This window comes from Podarcis raffonei, chromosome 12, assembly GCF_027172205.1.
Source record: "Podarcis raffonei isolate rPodRaf1 chromosome 12, rPodRaf1.pri, whole genome shotgun sequence".
NCBI lineage: Eukaryota > Metazoa > Chordata > Lepidosauria > Squamata > Lacertidae > Podarcis > Podarcis raffonei.
The window spans coordinates 13,161,925-13,187,615 of NC_070613.1; the positions used below are offsets into that span (position 1 = coordinate 13,161,925).

A 25,691-nucleotide genomic window follows, 5' to 3' on the forward strand; every position below is an offset into this window, starting at 1 on the left:
CCCCCTTAACTTCCAGTATTGACAGTCATTTCATTGAGCTCCCACAGTGACACCAGTTGCACAGAGGGGTGAAGGTGCAGTAGAACAATTTCACACATTGTTTTTAGGTGTACACCCAAGATATTTTAAGTGTACATCAAAACATGTAAATCACGAACCTCACAGGTGTGTCTTTGCAAACTTGTGTCATCGGGAGCCTTGTTGAGTTGGAGCACTCTTGACTGCACACTCTGGATTTGTCTCAACCTGGTGTGTGAAATGGCCTTTGCCATCTGGCCATATCAAGGCTCCACATAACAACACTAGAGAACAGTTTGTGCTGATCTCGGAGCTACTTGTAACTGCTAGAGTAGACATGTATTGGATCTGGAAAACTTGCCTCGCCAACATCTAAAACACAAAAGCTGCTATATTTTACCTGGATATTAACAGGTTAATTGTTAAAGTATTAAAAGGGGAGTTGGGGAAGTTTGGCTTTGGGTTGGGAAAAGCTGAGTGTCATGGCTGTTCTTATACTTTGAAATCAGAAGGAACCCAGTTACTTATCATTTTGAAAGCAGTCAAATATTGATGAATGTGTGTTCTGTGTTTACATAAGGCACAAAATGACTACGTTATTTAATAATTAGCTGTACCCAGGTGCAGAAACACCCTTTAACTGGCATGTTTGGAAAGCTGATGAATTCAGTAGCAAGATAAGGCACGGTTTTACTATTTGGTCCCTGCCAGTATTGTGGTTTTAGTTAAAGACTTTATTAAATTCTTCAGTTTTATAAAAATGCTTACCTTTTATCCATTTGCAAATAATTTTTGAAATGCTGCAGTTGTTTAGTCTTTGTATAAATAAACTGCATGCCATACAAAGGAAGCCGTCTGAAATCCACAGAAATTTCTTATTTGTATAAATAAAAAATGCAGAGAGTGTTGCTGCTAAGAGCTCTATTTATATGACAGTGTTATCAGAAAACAAATACATTAACATTGAATGATTTACCTATATTCTGTGTAGCCAGCCATTCAGTGGTAATCACCTAGTATATTTTAGTTAGTGTTGAATACTTCTTACCCCAAATATTTTTAATCCCCCCAAACGTTTATTATTAAATAAAATAAAGAGCATAAAGAAATACTACTACCGGAGAATGAAAGCAGCATAGGGTAGGACATTATCATTGATTTTGTTCTAAAATATTACAAAAATACCCATTTTACCATAAACATGGCTTATATGTATTCTTTTGTAATAAGTTATCTTAGTTACTATGGATCAAATTTTCTCAACCCATGCAGATACCCATTTTTATTTTTTTTAAACTCTCTTGTTCCAGTTCTGTCTTGAATAAATTGTATTATATCCCTGGCAATTTATAATAATACACATTAAAAGCTCTTCATTGTGGTAGTTGCAATTTTGAAAGAATATTAACTCCCTCCAAATATCTCTGAATTATAGATGCTTTATATCACAGTCCTAACCATGTCTACTAAGAAGCAAGTCCTATTGAATTCAGTGGGGCTTACTCCTAGGTAAGAAAGGTTAGGATTGCAGCTGTAACTAGGTAATTAGGATTACCACATTTATAGAACAATCCTATGCACTTCTACTTGAAATAAGTCATATTCAGTTCAGTGAGGCTTACTTTTAGTTATGGAGGGTATAAGGTAATAGATTCATTGGCTCAATAAATCAGTTTAAAACATTTTGATAGACTAATATTGATCAAATAGGCAGCAGATTTTGAAAATAAATTCAGGTTGAACTTTCAGACGGCAGCAGAGACATTATGAAACTGCAGGGAATATCTTAAGGTGATGGCAACTACGGCATAACCAAGTGTCTGAAAATGTTGAGTTACTGTTTCAGAACTGTTCACTTGCATGCTTTTCTTCCAAATGATTAAAAAATCATTTGCCTGAAACTCATATGATGAAGTATGGCTGCAATCCCAACTCCACTTACCTGGGAGTAATTTAATCTAGTGCTTTGGAGCAGAGATGGTTCGTTTTTGTATGTGGCAATATTACTCAACTTCCAAGAACTTCATGGCAGACACAAATTTTAGAGGGAAGGTTTTCTCCAGTACTGCATTTCCACCATGGGAAAAGCATGTTGAACTTTCATGTCATGCAGTTGATGAAGGACCAGGTGATTTGCTAGAAAACTAGACACTCCTAAGGGGAACAGGAGCAGATCAGATATCTGAGCCTACTCTATGCTTTGAAGAACTCCTAGGTTGGCTCTGTCCTTCTTTATCGTCGCCTCAAATAGATGTCAAAGAAAAATTAGAAATTTTTTTGGTAATCTTTTTAAGTCTCCTAAAATAATTTTTAAAAATGCCATTAAGTAAACTGCCTGCTATCCTACTTTGGTTGTTTGGGCCTTTTTATTCAATATGTTAATATCACAAATAAATGTGGTCTTTGAATAATTTCAAAATAGTATGAATTTGCTAATGATTCAGTAGTATAAGAACTCAGTATTGTTCAACAGATTTTAAAAATTCCCTAACTTATTTTTGAAACGGTTTTAACATAACTAATATGCTTGTCTTCCCTATACCAGTTCCTTTCACATAACCAATTATCTTTTCATTACAAATGGCTAAACTTAGTACCAGCATTTATAAATATGTGTCCAGCACTAAAGCACTACTAAAAGTGTGGTATTTTAACACTAAATCTTTGAAAGGGAAAAGATTGTATTGATTGATTGTGATATTTATTGGGTCATAATGTATTTAAATTTTCTTTAATGCATATGTTAGTGATTGTTTACTGTGATAAAGTGCACAAAGGTCTCTGCAAGCAATTCTACATGGAAAGAATTACCTCATGTCAGTGGTCACTTCTCAATTAAAAGTTCCATTAGCAGATGATTCCAGCTTCTGGTTTGTGTACTGATTGCATTTTATAGCTCCTAAATCAGGCTTCCTAGACAGGGAATAAATAAACAGTTAAAGTATGTGGTAATGGCATCCTGATCTTCTTTTGCCTTTGGAAACACCTAGGTCCATTTAAGTCAATTAAGTTCAGAATATTTAGTGGAATAAATTGTCATGTTTGAACTCTTACTGAAAATGAGTACTCTGCTGATTTGAAGATATTGATTCCTCTCAATACGTGTTCCCACCACATGGATTAATTATAATTACCTCTGCCCACTTGTTTTTTTAAACAAATGCTTCATATAGAAAAGTTATACTTCTTGCTGGTAATTTTATTCTTCATGAACTTGCAACAGGATAATTCTTTTGAACAAACTAATTCTGGGACACTCGTGCTCTTAAGGGCCTGTGGCTATCCGTGCAGAGTGGCAAAAATGCTTCCTTAATGCGGATCATTATAGGAAATTGTAGTCTTGTGATTCTGTTCTGTGCACAGAAACAGATGTGCAGATGTGTGAAATATGACTTTGAAACTTCTGCTTGGAAGATAAGCACAAGTCCTCCCATATCTGTTTGTAGTTTTGGTTATCTGTAAAAATGACTACAGAAGCTGCTGGAGAAGTAGCAACAGCAATTAGTATGATTATTGTAGAATATTTAGAAGCAAATCTGTGTAATTGAAACACCAGAGGCCCATAACGTTGTCCTGTGTGTCTGCTTATAATAGAAGTACGTAGCTATTTTTCTGTTTAATATGTGTGAGTAATAGTTTCTTTCAGTGTAAAAGAGTAAATTAATCATTCAGGGGATCGTGAATTTGATGAAAGGAGCAATAAATGAAATAAATAAATACTGAGGATTGTATGCAATCACTGTGTGAGCTGAAGGCAGTTTCTACAACTGTCTTTTTCTGTTCCCACGCCCACCCCTGAACAGTGGGGCCATGCCATATGGGGACTGCAGTGTGGTTGTGGTTGTTGTGGAATTCACGTGAAATTAAGTGGAGCACCATTGGGTCAAGATCCCTCCATCTGCTTTCAGGTGATTCGTTTTCCAATTGCAGTGCCATATGACATCCCCCCCCCCATTAGCCTGTGGTTCTGGAGAGGGGTTTGAGGGGTAGAGAGAGCTGCTGGCCGAAGGGGGGGCGGTGAGTAGAAAAGTTGGCTGCGCAGTTTTCCACTTGCACAACCATTGAATATAAGTATGGGTGTTTAAGTAAAAGGATTTAAGTAAAAGGATAAAACAGTGTAATACATCGGGGAAAATGTGTTTGAGATAGGACAAAAAAGTATGATTTAACAAACAAATAAAATAGAATGTTTTATTTTAGTATTGTATTATTTTTAAATTGTAAAAATACCAAGTTTGTCTTAATATTCTGCTGTATATTAAATCTGAACATTAGGCTGCTGTGGCTGCAGAAGGATGCATTTGAATGTCTACATTAAATCACAACTTAGCAAGACACGACTGAGCTTCAGCAGACCTTAGACTTGCATGCTTCTTCTCCCATGTGGCCAGAATGAGTTCAGAAGCAACCATCTTAGCTTAACAGCATTTTGCACGCTTAAGAAAAATTGCTACCAAGAGCTTCCACACTTTTCTTCCTGGCTGCATGGGAGAAGCAGCAGGGAGTGCTCAAGCCTGATGTATTTTTAGTTTTTAAATTTGAAAATGAAGGACCAAGGTGAGCTTGGCTTGATCAAGAAACCCCAGAAGCCTGGGCATGTGTGCAGCTACTGCAATGTGTGGCTTATTATATTTTGCCATGTAGAAAGAGAAGAGCTTAACTGTGACTAACTTATCAAAGAACTGCTATACATTTCGCAGATGCCTATTTTAAAAACTTAGCTTTTACACTAATTGGAATATTAACTATTCATCTCACCTTGTTTATACAATGAATGTTTCTTTTGTCTTTTATATTTGGAGAAACTTGGCTATGGGAAACTGTGCCATCTTGATTATAATTTTAATTAAACACAATCAAGGTGGCCTAAAAATGTTTTATATAGTTTTTAGATTAAGTTATAAATGTTTGCTGTGGAGCTACCTGAAGATTGATAGATCTGCATTTGAAAAGCATTATTTTTATATTGATTCTTAATGTAGTAAATTACTAAAGTTATTTGGCAGCAAACAGAAATGGCCTGTGATGTTGTTCACATTTATTCTCCTGATAGCACCACAATTTGCATTAATTGCATTGCTAGTGCACTCACTTATATTAAAAGGCTTCTACGATAATTAATCCTTTTTATTTCAAATCATTTTGGCACAATTTCCAGCAATAAACACTCATAAAAGACAGACACTTGAAAAATAACATGCAGGTTCTTTCAATATACCTATTGCTATTTTCCCTTGACAAGGAGTTATTGATAGGCTTCTAGGAGCCAGTGTTAACATGTGGCTAAGAATTAAGACCCATATGAAAAATGGTAAGTGGATTATTTTGCATAAAAAATAGACAGTTCTTGAATCTGTGTAATTAACCTGTGTTTAGAAAATACCTTGATTTATGCCTACATTTGTATTTCAGTTGCATACATTATGGAAATTTAATTTATAATCCATTTAGCTGATGTGATCATAGTGTTTAGGGCCATCATTTATTAGTGCTTGTATATTAAATGCTTTAAATGCCTAAACCTGACTTGTGTTGGGGGTGGGGAGGGGGAAAATATATATAAGGATGCAGAAGTATTTGGTGAGTCAGTGATTAAATTCAGCTTCAGATTTCAGGTAGCTTTGATATATTTACCAAAGTTGTGGAGTGTGTGTGTCTGTTACTAATTCAGAATAGCAAACTGTGACCATACAGATTGCAAATTAATGATTTACACTTGAAGTTTACTTTTTCAGCTACACAAAGAAAGGTTTCAGTTTTCATCCCTTTCCTAAAAATGCCTCCTTGGCTTTGATCTTGTTATTCATACATTCTTGGGGCTAAACTGTCACACAGTGTTTGTGTGTGAAGGTATTTTGATAGGGCATCATTAGGAGATTTGTGCTTTTTACTGCCCTTCGTGGTTCTTTAATTTTTTCTTGACCCTGAATACAGAAAGTTTATGAAGATTTGCATTTGGAAATAGAAGGAGCCCCTCTGTGCTCATATACATGCTGTTAATGAGAGTAATTATGGCAGCTCATCCAAGAGCAGAAACCTCAAGACCTAGAGCGGAGGACTATAGGACATACAGCTAATTACAAATGAAACAAACAAACCCAGAGTAGCATAATCTGCAGCTTCCAGTGTTTAATTGAAAGCTGTCATTAGCTATCACTTTATGGTCAGATAGATAGGCGCATCATTCTGAATGTCTAGGTGAAAGCAGTATATGTCTACCATTGATAAATAGGGTGGCACATAATTCAGTTTAATACTATAACAGCCAGTAAATGCATTGGAATTAAGGACTCTTAGCATATAGAGCGTGGGGTTGGTGTTTGCCTATCCAAAATCCTGGTGAGGTATGGAAAAGAAAGGCCGTTATATCTTAAGGGCCAGAAAACATTCTAGCAGTGAATTGACCGAGTGACCCAAGGACATTGGTTCACTTGTAGGAGAACTTGAATTTGAAGCTGCTAGATAGCAGCAGTGGTGCATACCTACTTTTGAAGACTTTTTCTAACTTCGATTTTAATGCATTATCGGTAGATAGCACACTGATTTTTTAAAAATGTGCCACCTTTCTGTTAGACACCAGTCACCAAGGCTACCTGACAAAAAAAACAAACCCCTAACTTTACTGCTTTTATAAAATAACAGTAAAACAATGGCAATATTCATAGCCTTGTAATATTTCATACAATGTAGATGCATTAAAAAGTTTGTACATAATTAACCATATGCCTCTCTCGCTCAGGGTTTGTTACTGCATTTAGCTTTTCTGTCCAAGTGCAGAATTTGGCATGGGGTATGGATTCCCATGTTGTGAGAATCTCTCCTTTCATGTAAATAAATGAGGGGGACACATGTCTTTACTGGGTGGAATCTCAAAATATAAAATGGGGTGGGTGGGGGAACATGTATAGCACTCCCATAGGAGATGTCTTGCTAAGTTTCTGAAGTGAAAGGACATAGTAAATACTTAGCTTCTGAAGTATATAAAAATAATTCTCAACTTTACATTTTTTTTAAAGGCTTTATATGAAAATATGCTTGTCGAGCTTCCATTCGCCAGTTTTTTCCTTTCAAAGTTGTTGGGAACAAGTGCAGATGTGGACATTCATCACTTGGCTTCACTAGATCCCGAAATGTACAAAAACCTACTTTTTCTCAAGAGCTACGAAGGGGATGTGGAAGAACTTGGGCTGAATTTTACTGTGGTGAATAATGAATTGGGGGAAGCACAGGTAAGGGACTTTGGCTTTTAATTTCTCAGCAATGTTTCTGTTCAGATGTCATAATGATAAATTATATGTTCATCAATGACTTGGAGTCAAAGCATACAGGCACTCTTTGTATTGATACTCATCAAACTAGCTCTTATGGCAAGTCACATATGCCTTTAGATACAAGCTTTGGTTGTTATAGGGGAAATTATTACATTAATTTTTGTATTTAAATTAAAAATGCTTTGCATCAACCTCAAGTTCTTCAGTTTCATCAGAAGCACTTACACATTGGGATATGTAGAGAATACTGCTTTACAAGTGTCACAAAGTGTTTGCCTGTTTGCCTTGCCTGTTGAATTGTTTTCATAAATAGTTGTGGCTGATGACTCTAAAATGTTGGTATGGAATACTGAATTTGTAGACATTCAGGATGCTATGAAGGGCAATTCTACATGGTAGGTAATGACTCGAATAGAAAACCCTAATAGTTGGTTAGAGTATATGAGTTAGAGTATATGAGCTCGAATACAAAAGAACTGGGCAATTAGTTCCAGAGGAACTTTGCATTGTTCTTTTCGAACAGGAACCCCTGCTATGCGGCAAATGCTCACTGAAACAGAGGAGAATTTGAAAAGCAGTGTGTGATGCAGTAAGGGGGTCCTGCCTAAGCCCTTGGGTGCACCTAAAGTATCTCGTTGGATCTCTGCCATTGTAATTACTTCTGCTGGGTGCTTCTGAGAATATCCTTGTGAAAGAATTTAAGAAGAACAATTTCATATCTTAATTGACTGTCTTTATAAGGAAGCAGTCCAGCTACCAATAAAGGAAAGCTATTATTACTTGGAGAAAATCCAGTCTCAGACACAATCCTAATCATACTATTCAGATCAAGGGGACTTTTATGTAAATCCAGTTAAAAGTAGGGTCTTAAATACAAGTGACCCATCTGTACCCCTGAAAGTCTGCTGGATATTGGGTAGAGAAGTCTAGTAAGAGGCCACTGTTAAAACAAAGTCAACAAGAGCATCAGGTAGAGCAGGGGTCTGCAACCTTTAAGACAAAAAGAGCCACTTGGACCTGTTTCCGAAGGAAAAAAAACTGGGAGCCGCACAACCATTGGGACATTTAAAACAAATATATCTCCGGAGCCGCGATCTGACAGCGGGCGGGCAGGTGACGTCGGGACGGTGCGTGACTAACGCACGCACTGCCCCCATGCGACGTCACAGCCAGTACAGCGCCCGCCACAGTGGGGAGTGTCGGGGCGCACAATGCGCCTCCTCCCCTCGCTAGTATCCGCCCCGGAGCCGTGGCAAAGGTGTAAAAGAGCCACATGCGGCTCCGGAGCCGCGGGTTGCTGACCCCTGAGGTAGAGTTTAGCCGTTGTACTGTTACTTGCAGAAGATACTTGTTGCAATTGGCCGCGCCCATCATCACCATCCCCTGCTCATTGTGTCCATTTTGCTAGTTGAAAAGATTAATTACCAGAGTCTCGGATTAAACCACAATATCCTAAATTTGGGTGTAATGATAAGTATTGAGGTAGAAAGGGAGGTGGATTTCATTTAGAACCTAGCTTTAATTCCTGATGATTGCTTAATTGCTTAATAATGCCTAATAAATGCATCCCAAATCTATCACCATCAACCACATTGTTCATGATGTGGCTCTTCAGACCTTGGACTCTGGCATAGGAACTTGTGTTACATAGTCAGACCACTGGTCTATCTAGCTGTTGGTTATATATGCTAGCAGCACCTCACCAGAGTTTCAGATGTTCTCCCTCTTAGTTACAGCCCTTCTGTCCTTTCAAAAAATTTAATCGTTTCAAAGAAAACAAATTGGAAAGTGTGATGATGCCGTTGACTTCACAGAAGTGTTGACAGTGTTCAATCTGGCAATGGGAATTGAATGGCATATTGGAGGGCACTAGAATAGCAGTAATTCCAAATAAATGTGTGTTGCTATGTGGCTATATTGTGCTCAGTAGTCTGACACAAAAGGCATCCAAGCACAGAGGCCTCCTTCTAGACTAGAAATGTTTGATAATGGAGCAAAGGGCTACATTAATTGGTAAATCTAGACCTGAGTGTCAGCAGTGGCCTGCCCTGTTTTGCTGCCTGAGGCAGAGCAGGAAGGGGCCATGCCTCACTTACCAGTGCATAGCTTCTGGTGAGATCTTGTGAGAGGTCAGTAATATCTTGCTGGAACCTGGATAGCACAACCTGGGATTCTGTCATCTAATGTGCCCCAAGTGTCACATTAGATTCTGGTGACTGGGAGGTCTAGAACAGGCTTCTTCAACCTCGGCCCTCCAAATGTTTTGAGACTACAATTCCTATCATCCCTGACCACTGGCCCTGCTAGCTAGGGATCATGGGAGTTGTAGGCCAAAAAAACATCTGGAGGGCTGAGGTTGAGGAAGCCTGGTCTAGAATGTTCTGTGTACTGTATCCAGTTTCTCTCACACACAGCACATAATGATTTTCAGCAACAAGGAGGTTGAGCTGTCACCTTGCACCTTGGAATATACCAGGCAAGATCTAGCATGGCTTGGGGATACCCCACCTGGTGCTATCTCTAAGACTTTGCTGTATCTGAGATCTTGGGGCCTATAAAGCACTTCGCTAACCTGGTTGGGTGACATCCTCAGCCCCACCTTGCATACATGCGTAACGGACCCAGAATGTGCCATCAACAGATACCCACAATCCTTTTTTTTGTGGGGGACAATGCATTTTGAATTCAGGAATCTTCTCCAGAATTTTGGCAGAGTAGAACTGATTCATTCCTGGCTCTGCCAAAACTTCACTGACTGGAACTCCTTGCATTTGCTCATCCCTAATTATATATTAAAATATTTGTGGTCAGAATGTTAAGTGTATTCTTGAAATAGTTTGCTTCTGTATTGCAGCTGAATCTCGTTGATAAAGCCTCTTTAGGGGAATGTCTATTTTTTTATTTATTCATGGAAGAAGTTCTTTTGGGTTTGGGTGTGGTCAAAATGAAAGGAAAAGCATTTAAAAAGGTATATTGCCAGATTAAAGACCTGTGAACTATGGCCTGCATGATTTTAAATAGACTTTATAGTTATGCCATCTAGTGGCAGAAGGTGCAACAGAACTCCTGCCTAAATTTAGTTAGTAAGGAAGGACTGGGTTTTCAATTGCTGCTCATATCATGCCGTAAATGCCCATTTGCGTTGATGCTTCTGCGTACAAATAATTCATGAATTAGTGATCAACAGTAATATTGGGCGATATATAGGCTGATATGCCACCAGATCGTCATCAAGGATATTAGGATTTAGGAGGAAAAACAGTTCATAAGACTGACATTTATTTCATAGAATATTTTTATGTTTTACAGGTGGTTGAACTGAAGCCTGGTGGAAAGGATATTCCTGTCACTAGCGCCAATCGAATCGCATACATCCATCTTGTGGCAGACTACAGGTTAAACAAACAGATCAGGCAGCATTGCCTTGCATTTAGACAGGGTCTTGCCAATGTTGTTAATCTTGAGTGGCTTAGAATGTTTGATCAGCAAGAAATTCAGGTACTGTTGCACAGCTCTGTGGACAAAATAATTTAGTAATATAAACCTTTGAAAATCCTGCCTGAAACTAAATTATACACCTATCTTTCCCTATCTGTTCTAGGTTTTGATATCTGGTGCACAGGTTCCTATTAGTCTAGACGACCTTAAAACTTTCACAAACTATTCAGGCAAGTATATTGTAATTCAGATGATAAATAAGACAAAATCAAAGGTATGAGCCAGGAAGGTTGAGCCACAATTTTCAATTGAAGAATTAACTGTGTTTAACTTTTCCCCATTTCATGGGATGCAAATTGGTTCTAAATTTTAGTTGGATCATTTTCCACATCACAATTTTAAAGAGCAATACTTAAAACAACAGCAGCCGGTTACAACAAAGTCCTTTATTGGCTCAATTTTATATTAGCGAACCCTTGGATGATGCCCAGTGCCACCAAGAAGACTGAGAACACCAAATATATAATAATGTCATACAAGTGTACAATAATTCATGATGATCAGAATGCCCAAGAACGTCTGCTACAATGAGTTTTTAAAGCTACATTAATACTGTCTTAGGACATGAAAGAAAATACTCAAATGTAGTCCATTTTCAGTATATTATCTTGGATTTTAGTGTTTCAAAACCTGTTGCAGTCATTGGTGGGAGACCTTGTCACACTTTGTCTGCTGTTTCCCTCCTGCTAATCTGGGTCCAACCCCATAAATTTAAATATGCATATGTTTAATGAAAAGATAGTGAAGGCGGATAACCTTCCAGCTGGAAACTATAACTGAAAGTCCTGATTGCTGTATTTGGTATTGTACCCTTTCCCCATGGCGCTGAGGCTCCCAGCTGGGTCTTCTTTCCCCATATTGGTCTGGCTCAGACTTGCTTAGTCTTGGAGATGGAACTATCCAAGGTGCCTTCTCACTCATGCCTTTGTTTTTCACCATTTCTGCTTAATGTGCAAATGTTGCATTGATTGAGCTCAGTTTTAGAATGCTGGGCTGCTTCCAAAATGTGTTGAATCTTATGATGTTGCACGTTTATTGAATCCCTGAAAAGGCTAATATGGAATGGGACATGCCATTCTGTTGCTCTCAGTACTGATGTATCAGGTGGTTCAGAATATGTTGGTTCTTTTGCTGGCACATGTGGGCTGTATAATCTGCACATCTGATTTTCTGCAGTGAGTACTGTAAGATGTGTGAACAAAAGAAACCAGTAGTGAGGAAATGTGCAACATGGATGGCATTAGATGATATCTGACTGACACATTTCAATCATTCAGATTTATCAGTGTATCCAGAATGCACTGTAGCTGTCTCTTAATAGTATATCGTAATAGCGCTGTTCAACATTGATACAACTTGTTTTTCTTTTGCAAAATTGTAGGTGGTTATTCTGCAGATCATCCAGTAATCAAAATCTTTTGGAGAGTTGTAGAAAGTTTCACCGATGACGAAAAGCGTAAATTGCTCAAGTTTGTGACAAGCTGTTCACGGCCTCCACTCTTGGGGTTTAAGGTATCTGTGTTCCTGAAACTGGCTTAACAGAAGCATAATCTGATATATTGCAGCCATTCCCATGCTTTAGCACATTAAGAAATAATTGCTCAACAATTTAAGAAAAAAGCACAATAAATAGGAGCACTCAACATTTGCACACAACATTAAGTGCTCATCAGTTCCTCTGCCTGATTTTTGGGGAATCCTCCATGCCACTGACACATGGTGAAGTATTTTCAGGAGACTAGAGTAGAGGGCATTGAGGGATTTTGTGTTCTTCATTGAGTAACTATTTCTAGACCTTGAGAAATAAGGTTTCGCTGATCCTCCGGCTTATCACATATTCTATGCCGCCCATCTCTATTTTTGCATTTTCTGTTGTGTCTGGAATGATTAGTTAACTTCTTGATATTGTGAGCTGCTTTGAGTATGGCTTACCATTGGGAATCAGCATACATATAGATGACGATGTACAGCTTTGTATTTCTTATATGCTCATTACAGGGACTGTGCCTACCTGGTAAAATCCTACCACGTAGTGCATATTATTTGACATGAGGAGCAGGAAAGATGCTTCCTCCATATATGGGCAAAGATTCCCAACAGCTGTTACCGCTGTCTGATAATTGTGTAGGTTGATGAATAACTCCTGTCAAATGCCAAGAGCTGTTATTGTTTGCCCACCAAGCTCAGGGAAATGTACTGTTACCATGCTGCGCCCAAGCAGCATAGGAGCCCTGAGATAAGTAGCATAATTCAGTGTGACTATTACAAATGCTGTTGCAGTGCTTTTTTGAAGATGAAGAGCACCATGTACTGTAAGTAGTAATTAGTATTTGCAATGAAATAAGTGGATTCATTTAATGAAAAAAGATATATATTGAGGGCAGCAATTAGTACAAAATGTCTTCGGTAATTAATTGTACATAGCTGCATTAAAGTAGAAGATAATTAAATGTTACTGTTAAGAACATAACTTTCTAATAGCCTGGCTTTGAAATCTTGTCCATGCTACATTGTGGAACCTTCACCTTTGCTAAAGTTAGTTCAGACTCATTTAGAAGAATGCAGTATGTCTTGAAGTACTTTTACTTATAAATAGCACAGTCACGACTTGCACTGTTTAAAAAAGGGGGGGGAAATGGAAGCCTTTACTGCCAGCAGCTTCAGCTCACAATAACATATGCTCGAGCTAATTAAAGTTTAATAAGTTTAATAAATGAGATTGTTACAGACAAAAAAAAAATCATTAAAGTGCAGTTGGAAACTGTTAAGTTCCAATCAGGTCACACGATAAATTGATGATGCTTCTCACTTCTCTACTATTGCAGATTCCCGTTCCACAGTATTTAATTATTCAACAAATGGTGCCCTTGGCTTGACATTTCAATATAGAACTTCATTTTTAACATTTTTAAAGCTTAAAGTAGGAAAATTCAATTAGCATTTTGAAAGGAACACTAAAAATACAGCATTTTATCTATGACATACATTTTAAGGCCTCCATTTAAACAATAATTTAACTTAAAATCTCATTAACCTTCTGGCATGGGGTGTTAGGATTTTTTTTTACTTTTTTGCAGTTTCTAAAACCAGACAATCTATTTTCACTCACCAAAGCATTTGATTAAATTAATAAACTCTTGTAAAGAAAAGGAGAGCTTTGGATATAATGTGGAAATGTTTTAGGCACCCCTAGGGTGGGGGGCGGGGGGCAGGAGGAGAGATCTTGTTTTCTAAGAACTGAGGAAAACCTATTTTCTTTTCCTTTGGGGGGGGAGGAGGGGTAAAACCATTTTACACCTTGGGAATGTTCTTATTTTGTTAGAGGCAGAGTTGTTAAGTAGCTAGATCAGAGCTTTCCAAACTGTGTGTCGCGACATGTTAGCGTGTTGGCTTCAGTGTGTAGGTGTGTCTTGCAAACGCTCCCTGCACTTCTTCAGGTGCTGGAAAGGATTGTTTTCACCTCTGGTTTGCTAGTAAAACTGAATTACTGTGTCACGAACTGATGCATGTCTAAAAAGTGTGTCACCAACATGAAAAGTTTGAAAAGCTCTGAGCTAGATGAATCGGGAATAGGCAGCATGTCTGTGACCAAAACGTTCCTTCAAAGCACTTTGATACGGTTTGACATTTTTGGGAGTACCAGATAATAATCTCTCTGTGTGTTTGTGTGTGTGTGAGAGAGAAAATGTATTTGATTCCTCAGATGTTAGAAAATGATTACTTTCAGCTGAGAGCTGACCTCTGGACTTCACACAACAATCTCCCCACCCGACCTGCCATGCTCACAATGGTGTAATGCTACATACTTTTTCTCTAAGTGTTCTATTGCTGTAAGAAACAAATGGTTTGAGGATTATTTAAATGTATGTGTAGATAAACACCAAGTGCACATTACAGATTGCTCAGCTTCATAATACATCTTGATTCCTGATAAACACATGCAAATTAGCTTTTCAGTGAATCAGTTAGGTTTTTAACGACAGAATATGTGTTTTGTGGAACAACAGTTGTGTGTTTATTTTTTATCTACGGGCCAATAATCACATTGCCGTGTTAAGCTTACACAAGAATCTCAATGCTAATCCAGTTTTACTTGTAACAGATGACTTCCATGCTGTATCAGAAGCTGCTTTTGAAACTCCTCTTGATTTCAAAACCAGCATTGGCTGCTTTTAAAGAAATTCTGCTTCTTCAACCTTTCTGTGGATCCTGGCCAAAATCTCAAGCTGGCAACTATCATTCCACAACACTGTTGAATAGTAAAATTATAAAAATGAACTGATGTGGGCAAAATACCTTCTGGTTGCCCATTTCACATAAAATTCCACAATAGGAGGTTATTGTGACTTCAGAAGCTAAAATAGTGTATCTCTTAATACACGTTTAGGGGCTTCTTTAAGGCTACAAAGAAACTTTTATTTGGATTGTTTTTCCCCTCCTTGTTTGGATGTTTGCTTTAATCCTTGTTTCATCGTTACATCTTCTCTCCTGCCCCAGGAATTGTACCCTGCTTTTTGCATACACAACGGAGGCTCTGATTTAGAGCGACTACCCACTGCCAGTACCTGCATGAATTTATTGAAGCTTCCAGAGTTTTATGATGAGAACCTTATGCGAAGTAAGCTGCTCTATGCCATTGAATGCGCTGCTGGATTTGAGTTGAGCTGAGCTGAGCTACTCTAATGCTCTGTTGAGGAACTAATCAGTGCCTACTCCTTACGCACCACCCACACCAAGCAGATTAAGAGAATCCCACCTAGGTTTCTGCAACTCATCTTTCCTGTCAAATACTCTCAAGTAGGTTTCAGTTTCAGTGCAAGATGTTATTTCTCTGTCATTCATTAAGCATTTAACTGTATCAACGGTATCTTACTCTGATTTCAAAATAATGACGCTGTGTGCAGTTTGGTAGGCTTTCCAGGAAAGAGCATATTTGGGGCACAGTAACATCATTTTGAAAATAACCAAAGATGAAGCTTTGGCTTTGCGCTGTTCAAATACAGAATAATTCCATAAGCTGGCAATAAAGCAACATACAAAGCAGCCCACTAGGAATAAACAGGGTGATGACTTTGGAGAGGGAAGCAGGCATTTTGCAAGTGGCTCGGAACTGAGAGGCTAAAAGCAGTTCCACTTTTTTTCTTCTTCAAGCGGCAGAAATTGTTTACAAACCTTTCTGCAACTGCAGTTTGTTGCAACTGGGGGGGGGGGGAATGCATTTTTATTACCGTGGTAGGCATTGAAAGAAAGCGTTTATTTCACTTGTGTGTGTGCGTGTTTTTTCAATACCTTCAGTTATCTGAATGGGCATGCCTGTTCTTCAGTCACTACCTTAACCTGTGTCTTGATTAACTGGACATGTTCTTTCCTTCTTCTGTTCCATTTTCTCCTGTGTGCCTGTAGACTTTTTAATGCGACAGACTTCTTTGGCATATATAATACATACGATAGCTGTGACTTTGGAAAAGAAATACTTGTAACAACTATTAAAATATATTTGAACCGGAAGCTCCAGGCTTTTAATCTTTTATATCTGAAAGCCTGTGGGTGGGTGTTCACAATACCCTCTTTAGCTTTCTCTGTCAGGAATAATTGTGGTTGGTTGTAGAAACTGGGCTTTCCTTCGTTATTTGCCATGATTAAACAACTACGAATCCATTTGCTCAGTTAGCAGTTAGCTGCTTGGACACGGGGAAGGGAGTGCATCACTGGACTATGTTTGACTGACAAGGCAAACATTTGTTTCATGTGGTTCAGAAATGGTTATGGCACTGGGTCAACATTTGTCTTCACGTGCAATTCTCACTAAATTATTTTTTTAATAATATAATTAGAACCTAAATCATTAACGGGCAGAATCAAGTGTGTCCTTTATTGTCAGTTGGAAAAGGCCTGAGAACTTTTACATTGGGGGGCCCTTCCACTTCCGGCCTCCTAGACCGAAAGCTATTTTACTGCTGGGGAAGCTTCTGAATTTCATATTTAATTAGCAGTAAACAGCAATATATTTTAAATGTGCAGAAGAGCTCTTGAGTGATTTTAAGATGTTTACTAGTGTTAGTACAAAAAAATGTATAATTTCATGATTTGGATAAGAAATGAAGTGTTAAAAATACTATTTGTAGTCACAATGTACAGAAATAAAACAATTGTTTTCTTTTTGGTTTTGCTCTAAGCTGCTTTATTTATGGTAACATTTACAATGCCCTGCCTATTCTGTTCCTGATAGCTGGTTGCCTGTGTTCTTTTTATTTTTATTTTTATATAGATTATGGAACTTAACACAGAAGGACTATAGAAACCTTTAACAGGACTGCTGCCTTCTCTAAAAAGTAAAGCCTGGACATTTCCTTTAAAAAACACACACCATTATTTATTCTATAATCCAAAGTATTAAATATTTTGAAATTATTTTTTCAACTGAATTAATTTGTTGGATTAAAAGCTGTCATGTTTGTAAGTTGTAAAATGTAAATTAAACTCTTTTTGTATTGAGTCATAGTATTTCCAGGGTTTTGTTAGTTTTAGGCCACATTATTTTAACGTCTGGTAAGTTACAGTTTACTCTTGTTGTGCAAGCATAATGCACAGTTTCTAAAATGTTATCAAGGAAGCCAAAACAAGAATGAGGCTGACACTGGCCAAAATCAAATGAGCTATTCCCCGCCCCTTTCTCTTCCATGCCACATTGCAACCATTTTTAAACAAAATGTTTTTGCAGGCGGTCTGCCGTGTGCTATAAAGTGCTGCTCTTAGTGCTTTTGGATTGGGAGGAAGTATATTAGCACATACTTGACTTTGTCCAGTATGTTCCTATGGGCAGGACCTACAGCATAGGTGGTGTAAAATTCCAAGGGCTAAAATCTTAATGACAATTAGCCAGTGAAAATAAGCAGGGAGCAGCAGAGCCTGAAAGGAATACAGTCAGTTTTTTCCAGCCTTGGAAAATAAAAAAAATGTATTGCAACATCATGCTGCCTGGGAGCTGGCAGTCATATTTATTATGCAACCAACTAGCAAGATACCAACCAGTTGTCAGAATCTGTACAGAAATGCCCATGTTGAATTGGTAGGTGAATGCAGCCCCACTTGTCATATCTGTATCTTTCCTAGGGCCTCATTTCCATCTCTGTATCCCTTGCAATCCTTACCTTAATCCACTGGCCATGTTACTGAGATGTCCACTAGCCACAGAATTGTGTATGTAAATATGACCCTAGAAATGGATGAGCCCTGGAATAAGGGGCAGAGTCTAGTTTTGTTCAGAAAGAAACTTTGGAGGGTGGCATCCACATCTCCACAAGCCTTGCACTCACTCAAGCTGTGTTCGCACTGGCGGTGTGGAGGGAGAGGTCACTCAATTACAGTCGTACCTTGGTTGACAAACGCCTTAGCAGTCAACCGTTTGGGCTCCTGAACGCCACAAACCCAGAAGTGAGTGTTCCGGTTTGCGAACGTTCTTTTGGAAGCAGAACGTTCAGTGGGGCTTCCGATTGGCTGCAGGAAGCTTCTGCAGCTAATCGGGAAGCTGCGCCTTGGAAGTTGAAGAGGCTTCTGGAATTGATTATTATAAGGCTATGGTGGTTCAGAGGGGCCTGTTACCTGGCTCACTGGGCCATTCTACACATACTCTAAATACACATTACTAAAGGATTGGTCTGTCTGTAGCGGTTATACACACCTTTTTGCACCCTCACTTGGAGAAGTTTGAGGCCTTGCCACAGTCGTTTCTTTGAATCATTTGCATGAGTGTCAGAAAAAGCAAACTTCTTCAAGCCAAAAGATTACTCCAGAGTGACAGGTAAGTTGTCCATGGCCAACTCCAGCAACTGAGTCTCTTACCAAGTCTCAAGTGTTTCTTTTTACACAAGCTGCTGCTTTATACCAAGTCAGATCACTGGTCCATCGAGCTCAGTACTGTCTACAGTAACTGGCAGCAGCTCTCCAAGCTTTCACATGGGACATTCCCAGCCCTACCTGGAGGTGCCAGGGAGACTTTCTGTATGCAAAGCAGATGTACCACTGACCTATGGCCCTTCCTCTTTTTCTTATTGTCATCTCACCTTTTGCATTAAAGATAGCTTGTTGTTGTTGTTGTTTAGTCGTGTCCGACTCTTCGTGACCCCATGGACCAGAGCACGCCAGGCACTTCTGTCTTCCACTGCCTCCCGCAGTTTGGTCAAACTCATGCTGGTAGCTTCGAAAACACTATCCAGCCATCTCGTCCTCTGTCATCCCCTTCTCCTTGTGCCCTCAATCTTTCCCAAGATCAGGGTCTTTTCCAGGGAGTCTTCTCTTCTCATGAGGTGGCCAAAGTATTGGAGCCTCAGCTTCACGATCTGTCCTTCCAGTGAGCACTCAGGGCTGATTTCCTTAAGAATGGATAGGTTTGATCTTCTTGCAGTCCATGGGACTCTCAAGAGTCTCCTCCAGCACCATAATTCAAAAGCGTCAATTCTTTGGCGATCAGCCTTCTTTATGGTCCAGGTTTCACTTCCATACATCACTACTGGGAAAACCATAGCTTTTACTATACGGACCTTTGTTGGCAAGGTGAGGTCTCTACTTTTTTAAGATGCTGAAAAATAGCTTACACAAATATAAAAGCCATGCACCCTGTTATTTGACTAAATAGTTTTGAAGCCATTTTTTAATTGCTATATCTCACCCTGGGACCTGCTGGCGAAGGGTGGGTACAAAAACAACAAATTAATATGGCTCGTAGCAAATTAAAGCCAAGTCCAAGAACAAAAGTTTCTCCTCCCATGCACCTTCTGCCCACTCTCTTCAGCTTAAAGGTTGTCATTTGCTAAGTAAAAAGCTGATGGGCATCTTACTCAACAACACAACCCAAACTATCAGATGGTCATCTGTTTGCTCCTAAGTGAGGGAATATCAGATTATCTGGGACTATTAACCACCTCTCTACCCAATCAGTTGGCCACAGGGCCTGTGCCTGTCCCCTGCTGTGAAGCCCTGCACGCGCCTTTGGCTTCCAGCCAGATCTTGCAAAAGATCCATGAGATCCCACTGCAACCCAGAAGCTGCGACTATAGCGTCTTCTCTGCCAATGGGTGGGAGAGAGGCATGGAGGTGCCAGATAAGTAAGGAGAAGTGGTGGTGGAGGTGGCAGCTTCCAGCGACATCTTGCAAGAGCCCCCGCTAGATCTTGTGCAGCTCTCGTGAGATCTCCCTGGAAGCCACTGCTGCTCCAGCAGTGCTGACAGACGGGCACTGCCCCTTGGATTCCTCCGCCCGAGGTGGCTGCCTCAGTCCGCCACACAGATGGGACGACTGGTCAGCCAGAAGCCTATGGATAGTAAGAGAGCGACAGCTGCTGCTTAAAAATGACCACCAGAAATATTGGGGCAGCAGGGAAGAAAGGTGTCCACTGGCCTCACCTTAAATCAGGACTACAATTCCCAAGACCCCTGACCACTGGTCCTGTTAGCTAGGGATGATGGGAGTTGTCGTCCCAAAACCTCTGGAGGGCCAAGTTTGGGGATGCCTGCCCTAAATGCTACCTGGGCTTTGCCCAGACCAGGGTTTCTCGAAAGCTTTGGTCCCCAGATGATGTTAGATTACAACTCCCATCATCCCACCCTAGGTATCCGGACCAGTGGTCAGGGATGATGAGAGTTGTAGTCTAACAACATCTGGGGGTCCCAAGGTTGAGAAAGGCTAGAGACGTTGCTCCCTCTCCCCACCGCTGTCCTCTTAATAGCGCAGCGCCTCCTCACAGCCGCCAGGGAGCGCGCGCCCGCGCCCGAAATATCCCCCCTCCCACCTGCGGCAGTGGAACGGGGGGGGGGGCGGGGTGGAGACGCCAAAAAGCAGGAGGAGTTATTCTAGAAACTTCCGGAAAGTAATAAACCCCGGCGGAAGTGAGAGCTGAGACTTCCTCCTCTCGCGTTCTCTGCCTTTCTCTCCAGGTTTACAGAGAAAAGAAATTACAGAGGGATGACCGAATCTTCTCAGATCGGGAATTTCCGGGTCCACGTTACGGTAAGTCAAGAGCTGCGTTAATAGAAATAAATGAGGAAATTCCAAGATTCGTCCATAACCGTGACTGAGCGACAACATATTCACCCGGAAAGACGACAGCAAATAGATTTATTTATTTTCTATTTTTATATATTATTTAAACCCAGTTTTTATTTTGGTGTGCACAATTTAATTTTTTTTAAAGGTTGAGCAGAGTGGCTTGCGACAACAGACCAGCGATACTTCGAACCTTTTGCAGGCAGGTATTATAACTATCATCATTATTATTTAATATCATCATTTAATATCACCATATGTATGATTAAGCTGAGATTCCTGGATTGCAAGAGGTTGAACTAGATGACCCTCGGGGTCCCATCCTAATCTACAGTTCTATGATTCTGTGATTATTTTGTTACCCCGCCAGATTGGGTACATCGGAAGGGGTATAAATTATTATTATTATTATTATTATTATTATTATTATTATTATTATTACCTACCTTTCGCCCTAAAGGCCCCAGGGCTGGTATATATACACACACTAAAACCTCTCTCTCTCTGAAAATAAAATGCCATAAGCCAGGGGTTCGGAAGTTGAAACATTCTTAAATGTGTAAAAGCACATTTTTACATGAAATATTTACATGAATTTAAAGGAGAGATTAGAACACTGGTAAATTCCTGCTTGCCTTTATTTTGGGGGGATTGGGTACGCTGCTCCCCAATCAGACATTATATCAAAATTATTTCCGCCATGCAGGCTGAGTTAGGATGAACGAATGGGAAGGAGGAAATCGAGAATCTTTCAAAACCTTGGAAGTTCAGCTAACGTGTCACTCTTCCATTTCCTACATCTAGGGAGGCGCGCTGGTCTGGGGAGGGAGGAAACAAAACAAAAAAAAAAACCACCCCACCAACGGCTCTTCCGACGCTTTCAGCGTGTGACGCACTTCCTGTTTGCGGCCTGAGAGGAGGAGAGGCATCATCTCCACCGTCACGGCTGCCGCTGCTTTATCAGAAAGCGGGAAGGGACGAGACGGGAGCTGAGCGCTGCAGTCGCCGGCCTTGAAGGAGAAGAAGAGCTCGGAGGTGAGGGGAGCGCTGAGGGCGCGGGGAGCCGCGAGGGAAGAAAGGTGGCGGGTATGGGGGGGGGAGAAAGGGGGTTGTTCTGAGGGGCGACGGGGGGGGGGGTTGGTATCTCCACCGCGGGGTTGGCGCCAGGGGCGCGCGGCCTCCCCCCTCCCCTCATACCCTCCTCCGCCTCGCGCTCTCTCCTGATTGGCTGAGGCCCGCTGCAGGGGGTGGGGGGAGGGAGAAGGATGGTTATCTCTCGGCTCGTGCGGGGCTTCGCCTTGGCTTCCGATTCTCCACCCCCCTCCCCCACCACGAACATCCCCCCCCCCCAAACACGGACTAGATTCTCTGGGCATTTGTGCCTCCTTCGCCCTCAAAGGTCGCAATGGCCTAGGCGCCTCTTTCTCCTTCCTTTGTCTGGTCTACCTCTTCTCCAGCCCCACCCCCACCGATCTGTTTCTAACCCCCCCCCGTCCTGGGGTTGCCACCCCGGGAAACTCCATGGGGTGTGTGTGGGAGTGGGTGCCCCCCCGTAGCGCCTTCCGTGAAACGAATCAAAACAAAGCGCGAAAACGGGGGGCGTCGTGGAGTGGGGGCGCCCCATAGGAACGCGTGGCGAGTCTTGTCTGGGTTTCCGAGCGATTTTAGTCGTTCGAGGGCTTCAAGCTTAGCGGAGGCCCAACTTCTAAAAACGTTAATTTTTTCCCGTCCGAAATAAACGCTTAAAAATTCAAAGTAGATCATATTTGTTGTACGCGCAAAGAGGTGGAGATAAGATTTTCATTGGCTACATGCAGCCTATTTCATTTGCGGTCCACGAAAGCTTATCGTGCGATAAGTGAAGGCACCCTAACGCCTTTAATTTTATTTTTCCGTTTGCATTTTTGCTGTGTAGTAGTCTAACATGGCTTGTTCTCTGGAATGGTATTGCTGTTAGCGATTTGTTTTCTGTGGCAATTGCCTGTTTTGTCTCTTCTTAAAATTCTTATTGGTTTTACACAACGCTTTGCAATTACAAGAAGCCTTCCTGGTTTTTTGTAGATTGTTTTTTAACGGCTCTGTGCAAATGTTATCACTATTTAAAAATAAATAAATAAATTGAATCCTTGGTTTCTTTCGAAATTGCTCAGTGAACAAACTGAGCTGAGGTCAGAAACTGCCATTTGAAAACTATTAGGAGGAATAGGCTAATGGTGCTTTGCATGTTTACTTGGATGCGACTCCTGTTGAATATGGTTGGGATTGCAGTCAAGAAGATGTAGAAAGAATAGTCTTTAACTGGCAGCTGTTAAATTGCTTTCGGGGGAGGGAAACTTTTGAAAGTTGGAATCTTAAGATTTAAAAGTTAAGTAGATGAATGCTTTGTATATCTGTTAAAGCATAACTAATAATACTTGCTTGACAAATTTTAGATAAAAATAGCATTTTGAAAATAAAATAAAAAGAGTAGCAGTGTAACTTTTAAAGGACAGTAAATCTCAAGCAAACAATCCCTTGGTTGGTTACTTGATTCAAATGAAACTTTGGAGGTTGTGTAGAGATGATATATACAAATATATGGCTACCTTGGATTTTGTAAAACTAGTGCTGGGTCCAGTATTTCATATTTGGCCCAGCTTTTTGTCAGGAGTGGGTTAACAAAATACCCAAAGTTCACATATTAAATTGTTGATTTTGTTCAGCCTTGTGTAAGCTGCTCTAAGTAAGCCTTGTTTGAAGAGCAAGGGATAATAAATTACTAAAATATATGTTACTTGCTTCAAGTGGGTGACTTAACAGCAAGACTAGACTGGAGGCCATTTATGTGGTACCTCTGCTGATCTTTTGGCCATCTGGGATTTTCCGTGTTTCTCTAGAAATTTCCAGACTCATAATGAAGTAGCTAGGGGAAGGATAGTAAAGTGATGATACATTCTAACACTACAATTTTATTTATTCTTTACAAAGCATACATTTTATTACTCATTAAATATCTTTTGTTGTTATTCTGTGAACCACCCTGAGATCTACAGGTGAAGGGGCAGTATACAAATTTAATTAATGTTAAGAACACATTAGATTATAAATGGAAGTTCATTTTTTTTCTACACTGTGTAATTATTCATTTAATCTTAAAGGTTCAAGTAGGAGGACGACACACTATATTTGTCCTAGAGTTCATTTGTATTCCACAGGAATATTATCTTAAAGCTAAATTTTAGAATTTAAAATTGATGGTTAAATGTATATTCCATGGTTGAATTTCCATTGGCAGATTATGATGGCTGGACTTTAGTAATTGTTTTAGGATTAACTAAAAGCCAAATGCTACATTAGTTTGCATTATTTTCCTGTATTTCTATTTTTTTCTTCACTAAGCTAAAGCTTACTCACCTTTTAGTCTATATTTCTGAATAATTTGGTCCTGGGAGTGAACTTAAGAAGCTGTTTAGTGCAAAATCAGGCCATTGGTCCATAACCATCTGTTTCCATATCACTGTTCTCACAGTGGTTGTCCTATGCCTTTTCAAATATTGCTTCTTTGGTCCTTTTAAAATGTGGGTTAAACCACAGAGCCTAGGGCTTGCCGATCAGATGGTCTGCAGTTTGAATCCCCGTGACGGGGTGAGCTCCCCGTTGCTTGGTCCCTGCTCCCGCCAACCTAGCAGTTTGAAAGCACGTCAGAGTGCAAGTAGATCAATAGGTACCGCTCCGGCGGGAAGGTAAATGGTGTTTCTGTGTGCTGCTCTGGTTCGCCAGAAGCGGCTTAGTCATGCTGGCCACATGGCTGGCTCCCTCAGCCAGTAAAGCGAGATGAGCGCCGCAACCCCAGAGTCGGTCACGACTGGACCTAATGGTCAGGGGTCCCTTTATCTTTACCTTACTGAACCATTTATTTGCAAAGTATATGGTTAAGCAGACATCACTATACCTGCTAGTCAAACCAGACTGAACAAGAAGAGAGAAGTTGGCCTTGTAATAGGATCATTTGCATCCTTAAGGAAGTATTTAGGACAAGAATCATTCAGGAGATAATTAGAAGGTTAAAGCTCAAAGGTCAAGATTAGAAAAAAGGTTGGGTGGAGCATCAGCAGGACATAGGAGTATTCTTAGGGTTTTCAAAAATTCCCAGTAGAGTGCTAGTCTCACCTTTATGCAAGGATTTCAGCATCAGGCTTATTCGCTGTAGTGTGCGAAAAGGCTGTTCAGGGAGAGCTTCCCTTGTGATGAGGAAAATTACACAGGAGGCTGCGATGAGACCAAGAGCAAGTATCCTGTTGCCCAGCAACTATTGTCTCAACACACAATCAGTAGAAAGCCAAAGAACTCTTTATATTTCAGTTTACCCAGTAAAGTTATATATTCATTCAGACAGAAACAGAGTTGTGGCCATCTTAACTGTACTCATTCCAGTACTGTAGCTGAGTTCAAAATACACTAGACTCTCAAAAACATTTATGACTCTGGTAAAGACCTGGATTAACATAGTGTAAGCACTACCTTTTAAGTGGAGCTTTAATTGCTTTTCATATTGAGGCCTGGAATATTTTTGAAACCTGGAAATTGTGGAGCAGGACTATAACTTCTTATTTTTTATTGCAAGCCCTCCTGTGCAGAAGAATCACTTTCACCACCCCTCTTTAGCAGAGTATTTGCCGTACAATTTGGATTGTTGGCAGTTTGCTAGTTTTTAAAATTAAGTTACCAATTTGATAGCTTCCCCTTGCCGAAAATCTATATTGTTAACTTATAATTCATGAAAATTGTGACCAGTTGTTTGCCCTGCTGTGTAACAAGCTAGTCCCTGAATAAGTTGACTTCTATTTTTCTGGGTTTTGCTTCCTTGATGGATTTTTCTGAAGA

General features: G+C 40.1%; 2 protein-coding genes and 1 long non-coding RNA gene across 5 annotated transcripts in view; 2 read left to right on the forward strand and 1 right to left on the reverse strand.

Annotated features, from left to right (window-relative positions):
- Window positions 1-17,282, forward strand: part of UBE3C (ubiquitin protein ligase E3C) — a 57,631-nt gene extending 40,349 nt beyond the window's left edge. The window contains exons 19-24 of one of the 2 annotated variants that reach the window (XR_008333023.1): window positions 7,035-7,247; window positions 10,599-10,787; window positions 10,891-10,957; window positions 12,169-12,299; window positions 15,285-15,584; window positions 17,056-17,282. Coding sequence is in view for 1 of the 2 variants with exons in the window: in XM_053410589.1 (XP_053266564.1) it covers window positions 7,035-7,247; window positions 10,599-10,787; window positions 10,891-10,957; window positions 12,169-12,299; window positions 15,285-15,455 (771 nt within the window). In the remaining variant the exon portion in view is untranslated. Of the gene's footprint in view, window positions 1-7,034; window positions 7,248-10,598; window positions 10,788-10,890; window positions 10,958-12,168; window positions 12,300-15,284; window positions 16,949-17,055 lie in introns of those variants that run through there. The other variant, XM_053410589.1, reaches the window with a different exon arrangement.
- LOC128424440 (uncharacterized) lies at window positions 1-25,080 on the reverse strand. The gene is made up of 4 exons (XR_008333024.1): window positions 24,978-25,080; window positions 2,830-2,931; window positions 787-873; window positions 1-390 (listed from the first exon to the last, which is right to left on the reverse strand). It is a non-coding gene; the product is annotated as an uncharacterized LOC128424440 (long non-coding RNA).
- Window positions 21,700-25,691, forward strand: part of DNAJB6 (DnaJ heat shock protein family (Hsp40) member B6) — a 57,441-nt gene continuing 53,449 nt past the window's right edge. Inside the window, exon 1 of one of the 2 annotated variants that reach the window (XM_053410592.1) lies at window positions 21,700-21,863. The gene's annotated coding sequence lies outside the window, so the exon portion shown is untranslated. The remainder of the gene's footprint in view (window positions 21,864-25,691) is intronic. The other variant, XM_053410591.1, reaches the window with a different exon arrangement.